Raw genomic sequence first — 21,602 nt, 5'->3', positions numbered from 1 at the left:
TTCAAGAAAGTTTAAGGGACTTTGTTCAGGTCAGTTGTGTCCTCGCTCTCTCGTAAGGTGCGCGTGCGCGCGCCCAGGCGGCCTGACCCGCGTGCGCTAGTGACTTGCACGCGCTGCTCGGGTCTCAAGCACAGGGTCCTGGTGGGTGGCAGGGGCAGGTTCATCCATCCGAGTTCCGGGAGAAGATGCAATCCCACCGCCGCTGCGACCCTGGCCCTCGCCGCAGCGCCCCCCGCCGGCCCGGGTTGCCCCGGCGCAACCGCAAAGGGCGGAGCGCCCTGGCCGGAGCTTGCGCAGCGTCGGGCCGGGAGCCTGGGCATGCCGGCGGTGAGTGACACCGGAGGAGGCCCCGGGCCACCTCTGCACCGAGCGAGGGGGCGGGAGGGCGTATGGTCCTTCGGGCTCAGCGGGCTTGGCAGGTCCGAGGTGCTCGCCCCGCGGGCGCGGAGTCTGAACGTTCGCCGGGTCCTGGGCTGCCCCTTGAGCGCTTCCACCTCCTTAAGTTTGCTTGGAGTTTATGGGTCGCTTTCAGTGAGACAACGAGGCAGAATGGAAATCTGGTCCCTCGCTAATACAGCGCTTAGGGAAGAAGGAACCAGAAAATTCACGTTCGGGCAAACAGTGAGATAGTTCAATCGCTTGGCCTGTTTTCCCTGCTGGTTTTCCTGCCCTCTTTCTCCTTGCTGCGTAGATAGGGCGGGGACATTAACCCACCGGGCAGGCGACAAATAACAACACCTAAGACAGCTGGGAATCTTGGTACCGCCAGAGCTGCTGCTTTTCAACAATCATTTAACTAGTATTCATTGAATACTCTGGTGAAAACAAATAAACAAGTTTGCATTTAGGTCTTTAAATTCACCCTGCTTTTCATATTTATAAATAATGACGATAATATTGTAAAATACACTGACACTTAAGGATTTTGGTCAAGTTCATAAAGAAGTAGCACTGTTAGCCCAAAGTAGTTTTTTTTTTTTTTTTTAAGCTCGTTAGAAAAGATTTTAAAATTTTTTTGTGTGTATCAAGTTAATTGTTGAGATGAGGCGAGGAGATGAGATGCTGCTGTTGAACATGGGCTACTGTGTTGTGAAGTCAGGATGGTGGACCAGGGACCACTTCTTGAAGAAAATGTGTAACAATCCACTGCTAAATGTTTAGGACCCTTTCCTTCTGTTTGTTGATGTTTGACGCTTGAAATGTCAATGTGGAAGTCCTAGAGTAACATTTAAAATTTATGTCACAAATAGGAAGCTTAAACTCACCACTGGGCTTGAGACACACTTATTTAACTTTATTTCACAAGCTGTCGTTATGAAAATGGTTTATTCATTCAAAGCTTTTCTTTCCTTTTATTTTATACTCATGACTATCGAGTTTAAATTTATTTTGTACGATCATTTATTCAAATGACCTTTGTTTTTCTTCATGTGATAGTTTGTATTGTTTGTCATAGATCAGGCTAAAGGTTGGATAAAGTTTTTTAAAAAATTACTGTCTTAGACATATAATTAGTGGCATGAGCAAACAAAGTTTCTGTTCATGAAAACAGTATAACCTTTTTTTTCTTTGTTTTATTTTTAAAACTTGAAATAATTTTTTTTAAACATGTCTTTATTGCACACAGAGAAACGAAGGTCCCTTGCAGTCTGTTATGGAAGATGGCGGGTGAGAAGGCCCAGGATGCTTTGCAGGTAAATATTAAGTTTATTTTGTGTTCTTTGTGTGTGTTCTTTGTAGCTTTGTTTTTCTGAGGCTGTAAGCACATTTGTTCCCCCAGTTGCTCAAACCAGAAACAAAGAAATCTTTTGTTTCTTCTCTTTCCCTACTTTCCACCATCTAATTTACCACCAAGTCTACCCAATTTTACCTTCAACTATCCTGCCAATATCCTTATCTAAGCTGTCTGTGCCCAGCACTATTCTAGGTGGAAGCAGACAGTATTGAACAAAACAGACAAGATCCTGCTCTCCCGGAGTTTACAGACTGGCAAAGAGCCAAAGAAACAGGTTATCAGAGAAGCTGAAGAACAGCTGGGGCGCTTGGCCTACTTTAGTTCAGGTGGTCCTGGAAGACCTCCCTGAAAAGGTGATACTCACAGTGAGATCTGAGGAGGAGCCGGCCACGTGGACAGTGGTGGAAAGCAGCAGTCTAGGCCGAAGATAGCCAGTGCAAAGGCCCTGAGGCAGGGAAGAGCTTGACTGGTTCTAGGACTCATTAGCAGCAAAGACAGACTGAAGAAGTTGATAGAGATCAAATCAGTGCCGTGTAGATTAAAACAAAGGGTTTGGATTTACTGTGAGCACAGGGGAAGCCCTGGCAGAGTTTTAAGCCTGGGCTTTTGAGAGAGAGAATGAGTGTGAATCCCAGCTGGATGATTTCACGCAAGCTTGTAACCTTTCCCACCCTTGCTGTTAGTATCCCTAGACAAAGAACCTAACCCCTGTGGGTGCTGGTGTGGATTAAATGAGAGCATCTGCAGAACCCTTAACACACTTGGCACAAAAAGGCCCACTCTGTGATAACTTAAAAAAGAAAATATTCTTTTTAAATGGAGTAATTTCAAATGCTATTTTGCCATTTAAACAATACTAAAAATAAGCAGAGTTTTTGAGATGTATACTAGGGTCCTCCAAAAAATTCACGGAAAGTTTCATATTATCTTTTAAATCTATTTTTTCCACAAACTTTTTGGAGTACCCTCATATAGTAAAATGCTTCTTTATTAAAATTGTATTGCATATTACGATCCAGCCTGTAGGATTGGGCTGGGTTTTTTAAAGATAAAGAAGTCATGGACCTTGAGAGAATTATATTAAGTGAAACAAGTCAGGCACAGAAAGAGAAATACCACATGTTCTCACTTATTGGAGGGAGCTAAAAATTAATATATAAATTCACACACACACACATACACACACACACACACACAAACGGGGGGGGGGGAAGAAGATATAACAACAACAATTATTTGAAGTTGATACAACAAGCAAACAGAAAGGACATTGTTGGGGGGGAGGGGGGAGGGAGAAGGGAGGGAGGTTTTGGTGATGGGGAGCATTAATCAGCTACAATGTATATCGACAAAATAAAATTTAAAAAAAAAAAAGATAAAGAAGTCATATCTTTTATAGTATAGATATTTAAGAAAATGTCTGTTATTCAAGTGTATATACCTAGGAGTAAGTCTTGGTTAATAGTCAGGCAGAAAAGATCCATTTTATTCATTATGGTTAATTTGCATATTTACCAACTTCTATTATCTGTAATTATTAGTTTTAATTTTCTTCCTTCTATTATGATCGTCTGTCAAATTTTTTAATGTTTTAGAATTTCCAATATTACTGAGGATCTTCACCTATTGATATCTATAATTCAAGTGTAGTTTTTCTTAAGTTAGTGGTTCTCAATATTTAGCATGCCTCACAATGACCTGAATGCTCCTACCCAAGTCTCCTTTTTGAGAACTCCTGTCTTAAGCCAACAGAAACTTCAATCACGTGTTAAATGGTTGTTTACTGCACAAGATAAATATCTTTATTCTATATTTACCCTGTATTATTTCACACTGAATTATTATTGATAATGATATTAACTAGAAGTACTAGTGCAAAATAAATGTTCTTGGAGAAAAAAGTAAGTTGCATATTTTCACCTTTCCAGCTTCAGTCACTTATTATTGATGCATTCCATGATAATGAGTTTCAGAAAATAAAGGAATATTTTCTACAGAGAGAGAGCCACGTACCTCAAAAATATGATCAGCTTCTATTACCCCATCTTGACAGATTAATAAATCAGGCAAGTAAGTTGGTTTGTTTTGTGGCCAAAATACAATGTATAATTCCTTATAAGGTTTTAATCTAGTGTGGTCTAATGCCTAGGAACTGGATAAAAATGAATTTCAGCATGTTTCACTGTTGCTGAAATGTATTCAGCAATTCTTTATAGATGGCCTCAAAGAAGATGAGCCTTTGCTAATTCAGCAGAGACTGATCCCCAAGATAAGTGTCATATTTTAATTTTATATGGCTTTGGGTAACTGAAAGAACTAGAGTGGATTCAGTTGTCTAAGTTTGATACTTTATGCTCCTTTGAAATCAAATTTGACTGGAAGTTAGTGTCCATTCTTACTGCCTATATCCAACCAAACATTAAACTCAACGTGTTCCGTGATGTATATGCTGGGCAGAGCACTGTGGGAGTGTACAGGAGTGAGTCAGACGTAACCCCTTTCCTGATAAGCCTATACAGTAATAGCATGTTTTTAGTTATTTCAGTGAAATCGACAGGGGAAGGTAAGATGAGTGAGGCATAGGCTGTATAACTATTTTATTAACAAGATTAGACCTAGAAAAAATCTCATCAAAAACTTCCTTTTGCTCTTGTAACACCTCACTCACTTTCTAAACACTGGATGAATCTGAAAAAAATAGCAAAAACATTTTTGCTTATTCAGAGTCACCCCATTTATAAAATTTTATTCTGCTCATTTAAATTAACCAGGAGGAAATGTGCCTTTAATAACAGCATTTGGAAGCAAAGCCGAGTTTGCAAAGTCTTACTGCAGTTCCCCTTTTTGTGGTCAGCTTTCTGCAGCCCTGAGATGATTTGTTTATTGGTGAGGAGATGGGGGAGGAAGGGGGGTGAAAGGATCGTCTTGCTGGTAATAGAGTCTTTGATTTACCCCCTGGGCTCTAGCACGTGAAAGTCTATTAAGACAAGATTGGGCTAAGAAGATCTGCCTCTGCCCTTTTTCATTCTCAAATGTCTCTAATTATGGGGCTGTTTCTTCAGAGGAAAGAGTAGACTCCAGGTTTTCCTATCCTCCTCTCAGGGACTTTTAAAGTGTTTTCCAGCAGTATGGAATGAAGACTGTGCTTATGCAAACCATATATATTTTATTTTGCATTTAATTCCACTTGACTTTACGGTATTATCAGCTCATGCAGATAATAGGAAGCAGGGAAGAAAAGAAAAAAACCCAAAGGAAATGGAGTAGGGATGTCCTAAGGGTATCTTGGAACCTTAAGCTGATTTGGGGGGGTATGAGTTGAAATATGCCCCAACCGGATTTTTCTATATAGGTTTAAGAATGCCCTCCTAAAGTTTAAAAAAAAAAAAAACAATGTCAGATCAAATCTCCAGAGTTTTGAAATCAATTAGGAATTTCCATATTCCATTGGAATTCTAGTTGGGGATGGAAATTTTATAACTGTAATTTAGATATTGTTATTTCATGTAGGTTTTGGCCAGGAGAATAGATCAGAATTATCAAAGAGAATGGGATACTAGACTCTGTGCCTCTAAAGACAATTGTGTTTGCAGACTCAACACAAAGTGTGTTTGGAAGTTATTCTCCATAGAATGAGAACTTCCTATAGAAAGGAACATATTTCGTCCTATACTTTAAGATCCTCACCTAATAAGTAATTACTGTTGTGTCTGGCTTCTGGTAGGGACACAGCTGTGGGGACAGTGGGGTTTGTCTGTTAGACAATGTATGATCATGGCCCATCAATGGACTCAGTGAGCACTTTCTATTCCCAAGTATTGGTCAAATAATGGGGTGTTTCCCCCACTTCTTTATATCTATACTCAAGAAATATATTGGGGGCATGGGAGAGAGATAGGCTTTGGGGGGATAGATGGAATGGTAAGAAAAATGTATTGAAAAGCATAGAATTTTGAGCATGAATATAGGGAGGGAGAAAATATAGCCTTAGCAGTGAGCTCTGCTGTATAGAGGGACATTTCTTCCTTGGGCTGTCACAGAAAAGTTTGCTTCAGACGGTGGAGAGGTTTCACAAACACTGCCTGGGCCCCATTGCCAGTGATTCTGATTCACTGGGTCTGGGATGAGTCCCAGGAATGGGGTTGGGGGAGGCATTTCAGAGCTCTCCAGGTTTTCCTAATGTGCAGCCAAGGCTGAGAACCGATTGGTTCACTTATGTTCTGCAGCTGGGTGCCTTGGGTTCTCGGCTACAAATTGCACAAAATTTGGAAGGCCCTGTTGCTGATAGAGTTGTTCATCAAAAATTCAGTTACTAACTTCATGTTCAACATTGATTTCTAACTATACCTGCAGGATTTTTTTCTTTCTTTTTTTAGTAAGAGTGACCAGTATCAGCAAAAATGGTTCAAAGATGACATTTGCTTTATTGAGCAAATATTCTAGGAGGGGTTACAGAAGTTTATTTCTAAACCAAACCAATCCTAGCAACTTAATATGAAATTGGAAATATTTCTATAGAAAAAAAATCTCCAATTAATTGGAAGCTTTTGGCAAAAGAAAAATAGCCAAGCCCAAGGCATATTTCCTATAACCACGAATACTTTCAGTGCTTTCCAAATTCTGCATCTCCTGTGATAGTTTTCTATAGCTTCTTAGATCACAAGATTTCTCCTTGTGTTGGGGAGGTTCATTTAGCTCTTAAACCTTCCTCGGTAGCCTCTTTATATGGTTTTCTGGCGTCGATTCTGGCCAGGTCTCCAGTTCTTGCTGATATCTGAGAACTTACTTATTACAACTGACTAGCAATATGGTTCCATCTTGAGGTGTTGTAGATGGGAGGCCTCAGAGTCAGATCTAATTGAAATGTTATGAAATGGAAAAAGGTTCTTAAGATTATTTTGCTCTAGAGGGAAAATTACCTTGTGAAATTTTATTGACTAGGCAGTAGTTATTCAATCCTCGGTGGTTCCATAAGTGTTTCTTTTCCTGTGTACATGGATTCCTGGTTTGAAAGAACGACAGCATTTCTGACCATGGAAGAGCTAGCCTCAGACTCATTGCTGACTACTGTTACAGAAGACTTCTTGGACACTGCTTTGGTAAGGATAGGGGTGATGCTTCTCTGAGCAGGTGCAGTTGGTTATCAGCATGAATCTTCAAGGTTTTTATAAAATCTGGCTTTCTATAAGATGTGAGTTTTGTTAAAATACTCCCATGTTTTATTACTAGAATATTATGTGAAATAGTATCAAATACTAATACATTTAACCAATGTTACTGAAAAATGAGGGGTGATTTATTTTTATACAAAAATATTATTCATCTGATTAAAGATGACTTGCTCATTTAAATAAAGTGAAGCCCAAATAGGCTTTCTCTGAAATTCTTTTCCTCTGTTTTTAAAGTCAACTCCTGCCTATTAGAGAAATACCAGCATTAATGCATTAATGTTATAGTTCATTATGCTGTTTTAAAATAACATGAGCTTTACTTTTTCTTTTTATTAGATTATTTCCAGGAGTAGTAATAAAGGTAAGCATATTATTAGCTATGAATTGGCTATTAATTTTTTATTAATAGAATATTCTGGTGCAGAGAAAACAATATTTAATGATATATAAAGGTAAAGTGGATTTAAACATTGTATTTGGATTTATTGACCACCTTATAGTAGTCTTATTGTGATGTTGAAATACATTTCATTGCAAAGAATGCCTCGGTTTGCTTGAGATACACTTTAATTTAGCTGCTTTTGGTCCCCATTTGGCCACTTACTATATTCAGGTATCGGAAAGCCACTTTGTCATTCCAAACCAGCAAGAGTTTAGCTATTACTGATTTAACTTGGAGCTAATTCAGATTACTTTTTCTGTCTTTCAAGAGTGTAAAAGGTAAAATTTTAGAAAACTTGGAGGTTAGGTTAATGATTTTGTTCAATTTAACTCAAGTTAAAGGTAATTTGATATTGTGAATTATGGTACCATGGATTCAAAGATGCACTTAAAATAGCAACATTTCAGAAGTTGGGGCCATCTAATTATTAATCTAATTGCCTTAATTAGAGAAAACACTGCTATAGATGACCATATTAGTCTGCCCAGGCTGCCATAGCCAGACACCATAGTCTGGCTGAAACAACACACATTCGTTACTCCTAGTTCTGGAGGCTGGAAGCACAAGACTAGGGTGCCAGCATGGTCAGGTTCTGGTGAGTGCTCTCTTCCTGGCTTATCACTGTGTCCTCACGTGTTGGAGAAAGAGCCAGCGAGCTCTCAGGTGTCTCTCACTACGATGGCACTGATCCCATCAGGATCCACCCCTGTAGCTGGGGTAGTGGCCTCCTGCTGACACTGTCATCTGGGCTGTCTCCCTGTTCCATGTTTGGCTTCCAAGCTCTTCTATTGTTTGTAATTATTCCCTGTATTAAATTCCCACAGACTGAAATATCTAGAATGGTTTTGATTTTTATCTTTAAGTTTCTTTCTTGTTTATATCTATTTTCATCTCAGACGGTTGCTCTCTCAGGCCAACTTAATTTCTTATAACACAGAGTTAATGTTCTTCTGAGTTTTGAGATGACAAATCAGATGCTTCCTAAATTTTTCAGGTTCCTGCAGTAAGCGTTTTTTAGAAGTCACTTTTCTGCCTCCTCCTGAGTTCCCATGCTCATCTCCTCTCTCTCACAGGGAGCTGTATGCTGCTAGTTTCTCTACTGCTCTTAAAATAAAAGCATGGAATGGCACCTGGTATTTGCTAGTTAACAGTGTGCACGCGTATCTGCAGAGTCCTCAGCTGTCCTGCTGGGCTCCATTCGAATCTTTCCTTCAAGTTGTAAGCTGGTGGCTGCTGGGCAGGCTGTTGGCAAAGACTCTAGCCAAATTTCTGGTTTCCAGAGATCATCCAGTGGTATCAATGTGGCTTGTTTGGACCGAAGAGGGGTCATTTATATTTCTATTTCCTAGTTTGGGTTCCCACAATTTCATGAGTTATATGGGAGTTAAAAAGTAAACAGTATATGATGAGTAATTCACATATCAGAATTATACAAAGTTACTCATGACCTTACTGTGAGTTTTTGCAGTATGTCCTACCATTGTCATTTTATATCTTAACATAACGTGCATACATGAAACCATAAATTAGAATTTACTGTTGATAACCATAAAATATTATCACATACCCTGTTATTTACTATGTGCTAATATATAAATAGCTGTTGAAGTTTCTGTGATTGTGCTATTTAATAAAGGTCAACACTTTATTAAAACATTTCTACTTCTCAGTGCAAGACCTTATAAAATTTTTATTTTTATAAAATTCACAAATGGAAGAAACACATGGAAACAATAGAAAACTGTGTGCAGGAGCTGCCCTTTGCACATTGCTGCGTCTGGACAAAAAAGTAGCTTTGCTCAAGGTGTGAGGACAACAATGAACAGTCACACTCGCATATGCCGCTGTTATTTTCTTTAATGGGTATCTATGTCCGGCAAGTCTCTTGTGGCCTGGGGGTTTCTGTGACTGAAGCAGACTGTAATTTGTCCCTTGCCCAGACTGTCAACTGATTCATTCCTGAACTGTTTACTGCCACTGTCCCTCTTTCACTCTTTACTGCTTTCTGCTGTGTAGGAGTCATTTCCTTACTCTTTTTAGCATAAATTTGATTCTTTCAAAATTCTACTTTCAGGGAAAATTCAGATGTTGGATTCCTTCATACTTAGCTTAGGACTCCTGGTGACAGAAAACACTGTAAATCTTTTGATTCAACAGGAGGTGAGTTGCAAATAACAGAACAGATATAGCAGTTGCTCTGGGAACCTTAGAGAAAGTTGTACACAGAAAGTTGTCTCCATTTTGTTTCTTGCCCCTGAAAACCTTCTCCAATTCCGAAAGGCTCTGAGGACTTTGAACTTAATTCTGCATGCTGTGCCTCGGGAAGAAAGGAAAAAACTCCCTTTGTCAGAAGGCACATGTCATCTTATGTAAGTGACCTTGACTTCATTCGTCCCTTCAGTGAATGCTTTGTGTGCCGCTGTGTATCAGGCACTAAGCTAGGCAGTGAAGGACAGAGGGGAAAAGGCAGACTTTGCTCAGCTCTTCTTTTGTAGTAGCGTAGGTTTTCTGTTTTTTTGTTTTGTTTTTTACATCAAATTTGTGAGGCAAAATGCTTTCTGAGGCTGTAGATTATTTTTTCACTGTAAATGTGAACTCAGTGATTCCTGGAAGAATATTAAGAGTACAGACCCTGGAGCCAGACCACTTGCCTTCAAATCCTAGTTTTGCTACTTTTGCTAGTTGCACATGAGCACACCCTTAATCTCACTGTACCTTAGTTGGCTCACCTATGAAATGGAGTCAACAATAATCCCTACTGCATAGACTTATTGTGAGGGTTAAATCAGACAATCCATTAAAGGTGATTGACACATTACCTGGTAGAGAGTTAATGCTCCAAGGTTACCAGTTATTAGCTATACCCATAGGGCATTGAATTTGAATTATTTTGCAAGTGATTGATGTTTTGATTTTTGGTGACCTAGTCACAGTTTCATAGCTGTTGGAACATAAAATTGGGAGGTAAGGTTGTAATGTGTGATCATGGAAAGAACAAAACCAGCACCCTGTTTTGAAGTTTGAACCTGAACACACGAGTGTGCTCACCAGTCACCAGCACGGAGGCTGTTGTTGGGGCCCGCCATCATTCACGTGAGCTGACTGCAGTGTAAGGCCTGCAAAGGGTGACTGGTCAGCCTGGCACTCGTTGCCATCGTGTGTGTCAACTTAGCTAGTCTTTGCAGATGCAAGATGTAGTTTTTCCACTGAATTTTTCCTTCTTTTTTTTGATGACTGGCCTGTATGGGGATCTGAACCCTTGACCTTCGTGTTATAACACCAGGCTCTAACCAACTGAGCCAGCTGGCCAGCCTTTTCTTTTTCTTCCTTTTATTTTCTTGCATGTGTGTGTGAATTTTTCCTAAAAAGTATCTATTGAATACCTCAGTAAAATCACTATTCTTAATGGCGTATTTAGGTTTGGAAAGCAGTTGACCTGATATTGTCTCTTAAGTTTCCAAACTAATCTTTTGGTCATACTACCTTACTGTTTATGTGTTCAATTAGCAATAATCACACCTCAGATAAACATCATTGGCTATAATACTGCCACTGCACAAAGCTGTTTGTGTGTTCCAGAAAGTCTGGAATGTTCTGGACTTCAAAGGTAGAGCCTGCAAACATAAAATTAAGCACAACTCTCGTTGGTACTGTTTTAAGGCTTCTATTTAATAGTAACAAATCAATCTGTTATGAGACTCTGAACTCTCACATGAAGTTTTAACAAGTCTATTCTTTAAAATGGGAGTTATTTCAGGCGTTAACAAGACCTCCATCACATTTGTTAGCATTCAGTTGAAATTCTTAAGTGAATATACAATATGGGAGTCTGTATTTGTTAAAATAATGTAATAACTTAATCCCATTGCATCTCTAAGTTAAATTTATCAGTTTTTAAAATCAGATCAAACAGCTCATAGGAAGGACTCACAAGACTGGAAAAGGACATACACCTTCACAGGCTGGTAAGGTGATTATAAAACTCTGGAATCATAGCATTCGATGAATCCTAGAGATCGTCAAACTGAATTCACTTTACAGAAGGGCAAATAGAACCTCACAGTGTATAGTAGCTCTATTTCTTTAAAAAAATACGTATATGTCATTAATATATAAACTTGAAGAATTTTCCATAAAAATGTACTATTGACGTTTTTAAAATTCTGATGCTGCATTTGAAATAATTCCATAAATATGTACCTTGGTTTTAAATTTTAATGCCAGTATAATAAAGTTTCCCCTCTTGATGTTCATTTCAGTAAAATGTAATTTATCTAAATGTTTCAGGAAAGAACTTGCAAGGACAATCTTGACTGTGGGTGGTAAGAAGTATTTAGAATTTTAAATACCTGGAATATTAAATATTGGACATGGGGGGGGCATTATAAGCATCTTGAAATTATGGGGAATAAATTATGGTCACATTGAAAATAGGAATTAGGATTATTTTAAATTTATTTTGGGAGATTTTAGCATGTGAAAAACCATAAAGAAAAATTAGTGAATATTTATTTACTCACCAGTAGCTTTGTCCAATTTTAGCATTTTGACCCATTTGTTTCAAGTCTTTTTTTTTTTTTTTAATATTCAGAGTCACAGCTAAGTTCCCCTGTGTCCATGTTTCCCATTTCATTCCCCACTCCTTGGCTTGGATTTGTTTTCCATTCCCAATCATTTTTTCTACTTTTACTCTATGTATGCATAAGCAATATACATTATTGTTTTGCACATTTAAAAAGGATTATATAAATGCCGTCCTATTGGACATATCTGGCTGCAACTCCTTTTTTACCCTCAAAATTATTCGAGACTTAAACATGCTGATACATGTAGTTTTAGTTTATCTGCTCTGAATTACCACAATTTATACTGGGATTTTATTTTTATAGTAGAAATATTTTTCAGACTGTTTGATCTGCTTTTTTTTTTTTTTTTTTTTTTTTGTCGTTTTTTCGTGACCGGCACTCAGCCAGTGAGTGCACCGGTCAGTCCTATATAGGATCCGAACCCGCGGCGGGAGCGTCGCCGCGCTCCCAGCGCAGCACTCTACCAAGTGCGCCACGGGCTCGGCCCGTTTGATCTGCTTTTGATGCCTATTTTAATATATCTAAAATATAAAACCCAGAAATATCATATATTTAAAAAATTATTATATGCTGACATATTTAGATTTTCTCCTAACATTTCTTAAATATTGAATTTATATGATTATAATTACTCCATAATACATCTTGCTGCTTATAACGATAAGACACACTGCTAGTCTTCTAGGATGGAATTTCTTAGAGCAAACGCTAACTCTGAAACTCATTTTTTCCTTTTACTTTGTGCCCAGAAATATCTATGTCTACCATGTTTTTAATCTCTAGATTATGACCAGCAGGTGACTATTTCTGAAGCATTGTGTAGACTGACGACTAAAAAGTCAAGAGATGACCTGGCTCATCAGTGGTTTGAGGATGATGTCATTGCTGAGGCTTTCAAAGAAATTAAGGATCGAGAATTTGAGACGGTGAGATTCCTGGTCATAAAAATTTCTGTTCAGTTAGTATTTATTATAAGCATCCTCTCAGTACTTTCCTGTGCATTGGACTTAGGTGAGGGGTTTTTTTCTTAAGTGTGATTAAGTTACCATTCTTAAACTTCCTCTTTCCCACATAAGCAAAACAGTTTGAAGACAATACAAACAGAATATTTGTGGGCCAAATATGGGGACACAGATAGGAAGGACTTGTCTATAGGGAACTTAGGCTGAAGACAGAACCATGTGAATTTGATGGATCCAGTCAAAGAAAAGGTCTTGGAGGTGGAGCAATTTTCAGTGAACCTTGGAGGGTAGGAAGAATTGGAGAAGAAAAGAAAGAGCACTTTAGCCTTGAGGTGATGGCAGGAGTCTAAAATCAGTGTGGCATGTGCTAGTGGCTGAGGAGGATTGTGGAATGGCTGTATTTTGAGGCATCCAGCCGCTACCATTTGCAGGAAAAATACTTTGCGGTGTTTTCTGCACAACCTGGGCGCGCTGTGATTGTGTCCTCAAGTAGCACAAAAATAGCTTCTGGCTTTGATGTCTGTCTACCTTCATCCTGAAATAGCTACAACATTTTCCTTCTTCTTTTAAAAAGTTCTTAAAATGAAGGGTAAACTCTTTTAGGAAAGGTAAAATTACTAACAGCAGTTCTCATGTTAACAAAGCCTTTCTGGTTGAAACTGCTGTGTAATCGGGATTTTCATAAGTCTGCACCTTTTGTTTCAGGCTCTGAGTCTATCGCAACATATCTGTAGTGATTGTTTAGCCGGGGTTCAGTGTGGTCTAAATGGAAAAGCCATGAAGTGGGGGACTTGCCCAAACTTGGGTTCGAGTTCCACCGCAGGTGTGAGTCCTGTTGCCCTGACCTATGCGATGTGTGCATTTTGGTGACGCAGCAGCCTGGGGAAGCCTGAGTGTCCTCTTCTGTAAAACGGGAACAAACCCCATCTCAAAAAGGGGAGAATTCAGTGAGAGAAACAGGAAGTCCCTGGAGTGTGGTGGGCACTCAGATGTTAATTTCCTTTCTCGTCTGTGTCACTCCCTTATCTGCAGGGAGATTTGATGAAAATAGGAGAAAAGTAATTATGTTTCCAACATCGTTTCCCCCAGAGCCGTTAGCTTAATTGAATTGCTCTTAGATGAAGGGCTTACACTGCTGCTGTCTATTTAGGGCTGAATTTAGACACCGAGTGTGAGGAGTGTGTGGCCACAGCAGCCAATCCTTGCTCACAAAAAGGAACAAAAACCTGGGCCCATGTCTCTTTGCAACAAATTTACCTTCCTGAGAGTTGAAAAGAAAAAATAGTCTTCGTTCTTAGAACATATGCCAGGTGAGATTTCCCAGGAAGTAGGGGGGTAGACAACTCCCAAAAGAGAAAATTGGCAATGGGTAATATACCCAGATAAACCTGAAATTGATTGATTCTATGGGTTTGTGGTTGGCTTGTGCCAGGCAGTTGTCAGGGAAGTGGGTGCTGTGAATGGGTCAAATATTGTAATCTAGGTTGGCAGTGAGATGTATGTAGGTACTTTAAAAAAAGATCGTGGAAAATAGAATTAAAAGATGGTATGAATCTTTCCATGAACTTTTTAAAGTACTCTCATATTTCTCTTGCTTACCCTTCTGACATAGTGAAACACAATCATGCATATAACTTTTGGAGACCTAAGTAGTCCTCAGTTGAAAATCTAATGGCCCAGGAAGGGGGACAGGATTTCTTCTAGAAACATGTACCTAGGGCCTCCTCTTTGTGGTATAAAGTATTGTTAACATATAATAATGAATCCTTGTAAAGCCTGATGTTACTGGGTCCTGGACATTTAGAAGCAAACACTGGCCTCTGCGTGCTGGTCAGTGTGGCATTAAATAAGATACCTTGATTTTTTAGTTAGTTAAAAAGTTTGCATTATTTACTTTGCAGGACTGTAGATGTTTTCTCAATGACCTAAACAATAGACTTGGTGACCAGAGAAGGTAAGATGTCTGTCCGAGCATTATTTTATTGACTAGTTATATTCTGAAACTGTCTAACATTTTAAAAGAACACCTAGGACCTATCTTACTTTTGGAGAGAATATAGGATACATCGTTTAATGAGTGCTCCAGACTTGATCATTGCACAGAAACCTTAAAAGACCAACTCCGCTCTGCCTAGTGGCTCATTTGACTGTGTTCAGAAGTTATTTCTATCAGTCTCTAGCATACGAGGGTACTTCAAAAAGTTCATATAAAAGATAATATGAATACTTGCATGAACTTTTTGAAAGACCCTCATATTTATTTATGATTTATGATGTTTTTAGCACTACATCCTTTAGGGAGTCCATAGATTTTATAAAGGATAATTTCCTCAAGTCTTGAGGTCACTGGGGATAGGTGTATTGTGGACAGTTAAATCCTCACTGAGACAAGATTTTCTAAATTCACTCCTATGGGAATCTTGCCAAGAAGCTGGGTTGAGACATAGTACTAAGAAGTGGCATCTAGACTGCCAGGTGGATGTTTGGAATCCACCCATAGTAGATTTCTTTTTTTTTTTTTTTTTTTTTTGTCGTTTTTTCGTGACCGGCACTCAGCCAGTGAGTACACCGATCAGTCCTATATAGGATCCGAACCCGCGGCGGGAGCGTCGCCGCGCTGCCAGCGCAGCACTCTACCAAGTGCGCCATGGGCTCGGCCCAGTAGATTTCTATTTGCAGGTTTGATACCATGCTCTGTACAGGGAGGCTTACTGGCATACTGTAGTTATAAATGCTTGTTTCAGAACATCTTTAGGTTGTGTTTGTGGTCTATCCGTATTTTATTTTTTAATTTTGATGTGTTTTGCAGGGTCTATTCATTTCCCTGTGTTGCTGCTTTTGCTGATGAGCATGAGGTATGTTTGTCTCTCTTGAAGGTCCTGAGGGCGGTGTGTAACAAAACTCATAGATTGGTTTATGTAGTTAGGTCGGACTTCTGCTCTTGTTACTCAAAAGGGCTTTTCTTAAAAAAAGGATACTGAGTTCCCCCGGTGATCTCAAATCTCAAACTGATCGTAATACCATAACCGGGATGCATTACCAGTAAAGTTCAAGGCTCTTCTGTTAGTGTAAGTTGAGTATCCCTTCTCTGAAATGCTCGGGACCAAAAATGTTTCAGATTTTGGACTCTTTTCAGATTTAGCCTATTTGCATTATACTTACTGGTTCAGCACCCCCAATCCCAAAATCCAAAATGCTCAATGAGCATTTCCTTTGAGCGTTGTGTTGTCCCTCAAACAGTTTTGGATTTGGTGCTATTTTGGGTTTTGGATTTTCGGATTAGAGATAATCAACCTGAATGGGAAAAAGGAGTTTTAGGGTCTGCACTGTACACATAAGGTTAATTACAGGAGCTTTGCCTCATTTTATTCTGTGGGTAACATTATCCACGGCTTCACTGGAGGAAGACGGATGATTTTCTTGCTTCTTTCTTTCCAGGTGGTGCCTCTCCCTGTATCTCCAGCAGGAGGCTCACTCTTCTTTTTCTCTAGTTCATTCCACCTTGTACTTTATAGTTCAAGATTGACCAGTTTATTTTCATCTCCTTTTTTGGTTTCTAGAGGAACAAGGCCCTTCAAGTAAAGGAGCCCCAACCTACAGCATCTCAGTTTCAAGGCAAATCTTCAGGGCTCTTGGAACTTTGACTTGGCTAAGGTTTCCTGGAACCTGTTTCTAGAATGTGCTCATCAACTCTCTCTGTTTTGGGTTCGGAGCCCCCTTCTTGGCCTCTGTGAGCTGAGCCTTCAGCTCATGACTGCACTACACGTGCCTTCTCTCTGGAACTGCTTTTGGAAGGTTGTTCCGTGTCTCTCAGTTCTGTTTATTTTTCCCTTGGTTGTCTGAGGATTCCACTCTCTGCTTGGTTCTCCTTGTTTCTAGGACTTCCACGTTTCCATCAGTTTCAATCAGGACCCTTACACGGGCTCCTGGCGACACACATTGTGCGAAAAAATCTTCATTCAGCTCCATAGCTATTAAAAAAGTAGGCATGTTTGATGAGGGAAAGATGCTTAAGAAATACCACTCATTGGAAAAGCAGGTTGTAGAATAGTTAAGTCTAAGGTTAGCTTCATTGTTGGGGAATAAAAACTTTGTACACACTTACTGATATATTCTAGAAAACCTCTGGGAGGAAACAAAGGCATCGTTAATGGTGATATGGAAGGTTTCTGTGTAAGTTGCTGGGGGTGGGGGGAAGGCAGAGGAGACAATTACTGTTTCTGTAAACACCATCCTGTTTGACTCTTTTTCTTCTCTGTTTTTACTCTGACCCTATATTTATTTTATAATAATCGATTTAAATGAAGGTAATTTGAAATCTTCAAGTCTTAGCTCTCCTACTTCAACACAGAATTATTTTCTCTGTGCTTCTCACCAGAAAAAGAATTGAGTGGCTAGAGCTATGTGACACATTTAAATATCTATTAAATATGCTAAGGCTAGCATATTTTTTCATTTTGGAAATGGCTTATTTAAAATTGACATCCTCCTCCTGTTTTTGCACAGTGAGTCGAGCAATAAAGAGAGGTTCTGTAATATCAGGATAGTGCCATTTCAGGAAAAGCACAAGTTCTGTTTTTAACAGGATAATTTTTACCTTGCCTTTTCACATAATTTTTATGTGTATAATTCATGCTGAAATTCTCTCTTACAGATGAGAAAACCAGCAGATGAAAAATTAGAGAAATTTTGGATTGATTTCAACCTAGGAAGTCAGAGTGTAACTTTTTATATAGACAATGCTGAGGTAATGATGTTTGATTCCTGATTAGATGTAACCACTTAGAGATTGTTCATGCATCAATACGTTTTATTTGCTCATGAATGTCACTTATTTATCTTCCCAAGAGTCTTCTGTGGGACTCAGTGAGACTTTTGAAGGAAGCAGTGGTTAATTTCAGCATAATAGGTAAGAGGATAATTTTAAACTACCCCACATTTAATTCTGAGTATTGTTTTTGTTTATATTTACAGTATATGTTCAGTTCATTCTAGGGCAGATTTTGATCATGCCTTGAGGTGGAAGAGAGGTTGTGTAGTATGGTGTGTAAGGCATGCTGTGCTCAAGGCCAGGATATAGGGGTGACAGGGTTGGTGACTCCTTCACCTTGTGACTTTAGGGTTAAATCACTTACCTAGTTTTCTCATTGTAAAAATGGCATAATTCCTCAAAAAATTAGAAGAAGAACTACCATATGATTGAGCAATCCTACCTCTGGGTATATAGCCAAAAGAATTGAAAGGAGGATCTCAAAGAGATATTTGTATGCATATGTTCAAAGCAGCATTTTCCACAGTAGCCAAAAGGTGGAAACAACCCAAATGGCCGTTGAGGAATGAATGGATAAACAAAATGCGGTGTGTACATACAATGGGGTATTATTCAGCTTTGTAAAGAAAGGAAGTTCTGATACATGCTACAACATGAATGAACCTTGAAGACATTATGCTAAGTCAAATAAGCCAGTCCTCAAAAGACAAATACTGTATGATGACACTTACAAGTATACGAGCTCTCTAAAGTGGTCAAATCTATAGAGAAAAAGTAGAATGGTGGTTGTCAGGGGCTGGGGAAGGGAGAAATAGGGAGTTGTTCAATGGATGGAGAGTTTCAGTTTTGCCAGATGAAAAAGCTCTGGAGATCTGTCGTACAACAGTGTGAATATACTTAACACTACTGAACTGTACACTTAATAACTAAGATGGGAAATTTTATTTCATGTGGGTGTTTTATTTATGATAATTTAAGAAAATAGATTATATAGTACCTGCCCTTCCTCACCCATGGAGCTGTAGTAATAATTGAGTGTATATGGGTGGTACCACCTCTACTTAAATACCATCTCTCTGTCCCCTTTCCCCCTGAAGCCTCCATCTCTCACCTTTCAGCTCAGCTTGGTAGATGGCACTAAGGGGCGTGGGATGAGGAGTGATCCTTTTCTGAGTGTGTGTAAATAAGCTGTTAGTCCAGTTCAGCATTTTAGTTGTAGTTGTATTTGATCATGCTTTCTGACTTGTCTTTAAAAAATAGAAGAATGTTTTTGAAAGTAACTTATTATGCATACATTTCTAAGTAACTAGGTTTACTAAAGAGTTAAAACTAAATATTAAGTAATTTATAAATATTATATTTCACTTCTTTCTACAAAGGATTTAAAGCAGCTTATACATTTATGCCAATGTAATAGAAATGGAAAATTGGAACCACAGACAAGAATAAAAACATCTGCCATGAAGGCTCCTCCACAGTGGCCACCATGGGGATTTGATACTTAGCTTCCTAGAAGCCAGGGTAGTAAGAGAAACATGACCTGTAATATGATTCTCATCACAGAAGTCTTGGAGAGAAAAAATCCTTTCTAACCTTGAACTCTAACTGAAAATTCTCCCAGGGGACTATTTGTTGATAGTCCTTCATCTCTGGTTTCCCCTTGCTGGAATTTCTTGTATATATGAATAAACTTAAATGTGCTGTTAAAAGATAATTGTTGAGAAGGTGAAATCATGACAATTATAAAGTGAATGTGTTGAGGATTTTGTTTAATTTATTAACAAGGAAATCAGTAAGATATAATAACTAGTTCAAGGGAGAATTCAAAGAACCACATAAACAATGCTGAAATTCATCTACAAATAGATGCAAAACTAGACAGTTGCATTCCACAGACACAATTAGTTTGCATTTCTATGGACAAAAATCCCTCGCATTGTTATCAGTTTTTTAAAATAGCTTGAAGACAATGAAAGATGCAGATAACCCAGGAGGGTACGGTAGACAGGCACCCAGTAACTCCTTGGTCCATTTCAAAATCATTTACAATTTTCCCTGATGTACTTCTTTTCTGTGCCTGTGAGAATTTGTTCCACTGTGCAAGAATTTTGAGTTTCTCCTGTTAGGGATTATTAGAAAAAAGAGGGGAATTTAGGATAAGGAATAAATTAGAAAGTAAAGAAAGTACCAGAAGATGAGAAACTTTCACAGTGAACTCTAGGAGAAGGAAGGGAGGATGAAGAAAAGTAAGCCCAAAGTTTGCGACTATACCTGTTGGCATCTGAGAAGGTGGGGAGTTGAGAAAACCAAAATAGATGGAAAGAGGTGGAAGCCAGCAATTATGCAGTCCCAGAACTGGAAAGACAGTCTCCATTGAGTTAGGGGCGCCTCCTATCTGGAGTAAAGGCAAGCAGTTTACAAACATCTCACTAGAAATGCAAACTAAATGTAATCAATATAAAGAAGAGTAGTTTAACTTATGTAGTAATTAGCTGTTAGGATTAATTTAAGATACATAAAATGTCACTGATATTTACTGTAACTAAATATAAGTATGCTATGAGGACTTCTGTGGGTTTCCTGACTGGGGTAGCCCTAACATTGTTTTTCTTATTTTAAATTTTGTAACTCTAAACTTTGCCACTGTAGTGGTTTTCGGGACCAACTTGCCAAAATTAATCTACATTTCATTAATATGCCATATTTCTGTGAGACTTTACAAAGTTCCTCACAGTATCTAGAGTAAGTAGGTGTTACTGTTTCCAGTTTTATAGCCAAGGAAACTGAAGATTGTCTAGTAAACTCTACAAGCAAGACTTTTGTGTACACACCCTGTGGTTTAGGTGTTGGCAATGTAGTAAGTCAGAAGCTTGGTGTAGTTCTCATGGTCTTTCTACTGACCCTTATGTGTTTCCAGTGATCCCTACAAGCCCACCTAGCTAGTTACTTTTTCAGATTTTTTTTAGAATTATTTTTCTTGCAGGGTTTTATAGACTTTCCCTGCAGTGATGAGTAAGTATCCAGTAAGATCAGTATTTTGGGGAGATTGCTGACCAGCTCTGTCCTATAGAAATATAACGTGAGCCATGTATTTAATTTTAAGTAGTCTAGTACCCACATCAATAATAAAGTGGGTTAATTTTTATATTTCATTTAATCCAATATATCCAAAATATTATTTTCACATGTACTCAGTATAATGTATTGTTAATGAGATATTTTTCATTCTCCTTTTTTGTACTAAGTTTTTGCAGTCTCGTGTATCACATGCTTACAGTGCATCTCAGTGTATACGAGCCATGCTTCAAGCGCTCCACCGTGCTGGGCAGCACAAAGGACTGACTTTCCATTCCCATCAGTGTGTGGCTGTTCACTTTGCCTGTTCTTTCACGGACTTCACTGCCTTTTCTCTTCTGCTGTTTCCACCTCACCTTGTACTTATTGTGGCTCATTCTTGGACTTTGTAAATTTGATCTAAGCATTTTCTCTTCTTAATTATCATTTGTCTGTAAAGAGCTGATCTCCTGGTAGGAAACCCTCAAGGAAGCTATTGTCTGAGATGTAGATTTCTAAGAGGTTTCCACTTCTCCTCTTTAAGAGGAGTCTATTGAAGCGGAGGTGGATTATTTCATTTTGTATATTGGGAACAGTGAATTTTATTTCGAATTTTAGAAATAAGTAGGATTTCAGAGAGATTGAATGAATGTTATGCTTAGTATATTTGGAAGTAAAATACCAGTTGTGGATGATAGCTTTGTAAAAACAAAATGCTCTTAAAAAACTGAATTGCAAAAGACAAAACTATCTTCATTTCTTTGCCTCTAGGGAAAACTACTTCCTATTTTTGCTAGATCAACCACTTAAGTGGTTACGATTAACCACTAGATGCACATGTGTGTATCTAATAAAAATAATTTCTAAGTAATTTAATATAA

The 21,602-nt window shown here is 38.6% G+C and overlaps 1 protein-coding gene and 1 pseudogene across 1 annotated transcript in view; one reads left to right on the top strand and one right to left on the bottom strand.

Moving 5' to 3' along the window:
- The first annotated feature begins 318 nt into the window (after nucleotides 1–318).
- Nucleotides 319–21,602, top strand: part of SYCP2L (synaptonemal complex protein 2 like) — a 77,480-nt gene continuing 56,196 nt past the window's right edge. Inside the window, exons 1-13 of the mRNA XM_063098206.1 lie at nucleotides 319–621; nucleotides 3,664–3,801; nucleotides 3,885–4,004; nucleotides 6,730–6,834; nucleotides 7,243–7,267; nucleotides 9,423–9,508; nucleotides 9,629–9,717; nucleotides 11,636–11,670; nucleotides 12,718–12,860; nucleotides 14,798–14,850; nucleotides 15,706–15,751; nucleotides 17,551–17,643; nucleotides 17,745–17,805. Of these exons, the coding sequence (XP_062954276.1) occupies nucleotides 319–621; nucleotides 3,664–3,801; nucleotides 3,885–4,004; nucleotides 6,730–6,834; nucleotides 7,243–7,267; nucleotides 9,423–9,508; nucleotides 9,629–9,717; nucleotides 11,636–11,670; nucleotides 12,718–12,860; nucleotides 14,798–14,850; nucleotides 15,706–15,751; nucleotides 17,551–17,643; nucleotides 17,745–17,805 (1,297 nt within the window). The remainder of the gene's footprint in view (nucleotides 622–3,663; nucleotides 3,802–3,884; nucleotides 4,005–6,729; nucleotides 6,835–7,242; nucleotides 7,268–9,422; nucleotides 9,509–9,628; nucleotides 9,718–11,635; nucleotides 11,671–12,717; nucleotides 12,861–14,797; nucleotides 14,851–15,705; nucleotides 15,752–17,550; nucleotides 17,644–17,744; nucleotides 17,806–21,602) is intronic.
- On the bottom strand, nucleotides 10,833–10,912 carry LOC134379308 (U4 spliceosomal RNA; annotated as a pseudogene).

The sequence above is a fragment of the Cynocephalus volans genome, chromosome 5, assembly GCF_027409185.1.
Source record: "Cynocephalus volans isolate mCynVol1 chromosome 5, mCynVol1.pri, whole genome shotgun sequence".
NCBI lineage: Eukaryota > Metazoa > Chordata > Mammalia > Dermoptera > Cynocephalidae > Cynocephalus > Cynocephalus volans.
The sequence above is the reverse complement of the archived record's forward strand: the minus strand, read 5'-3'. Positions and strand labels throughout refer to the sequence as shown.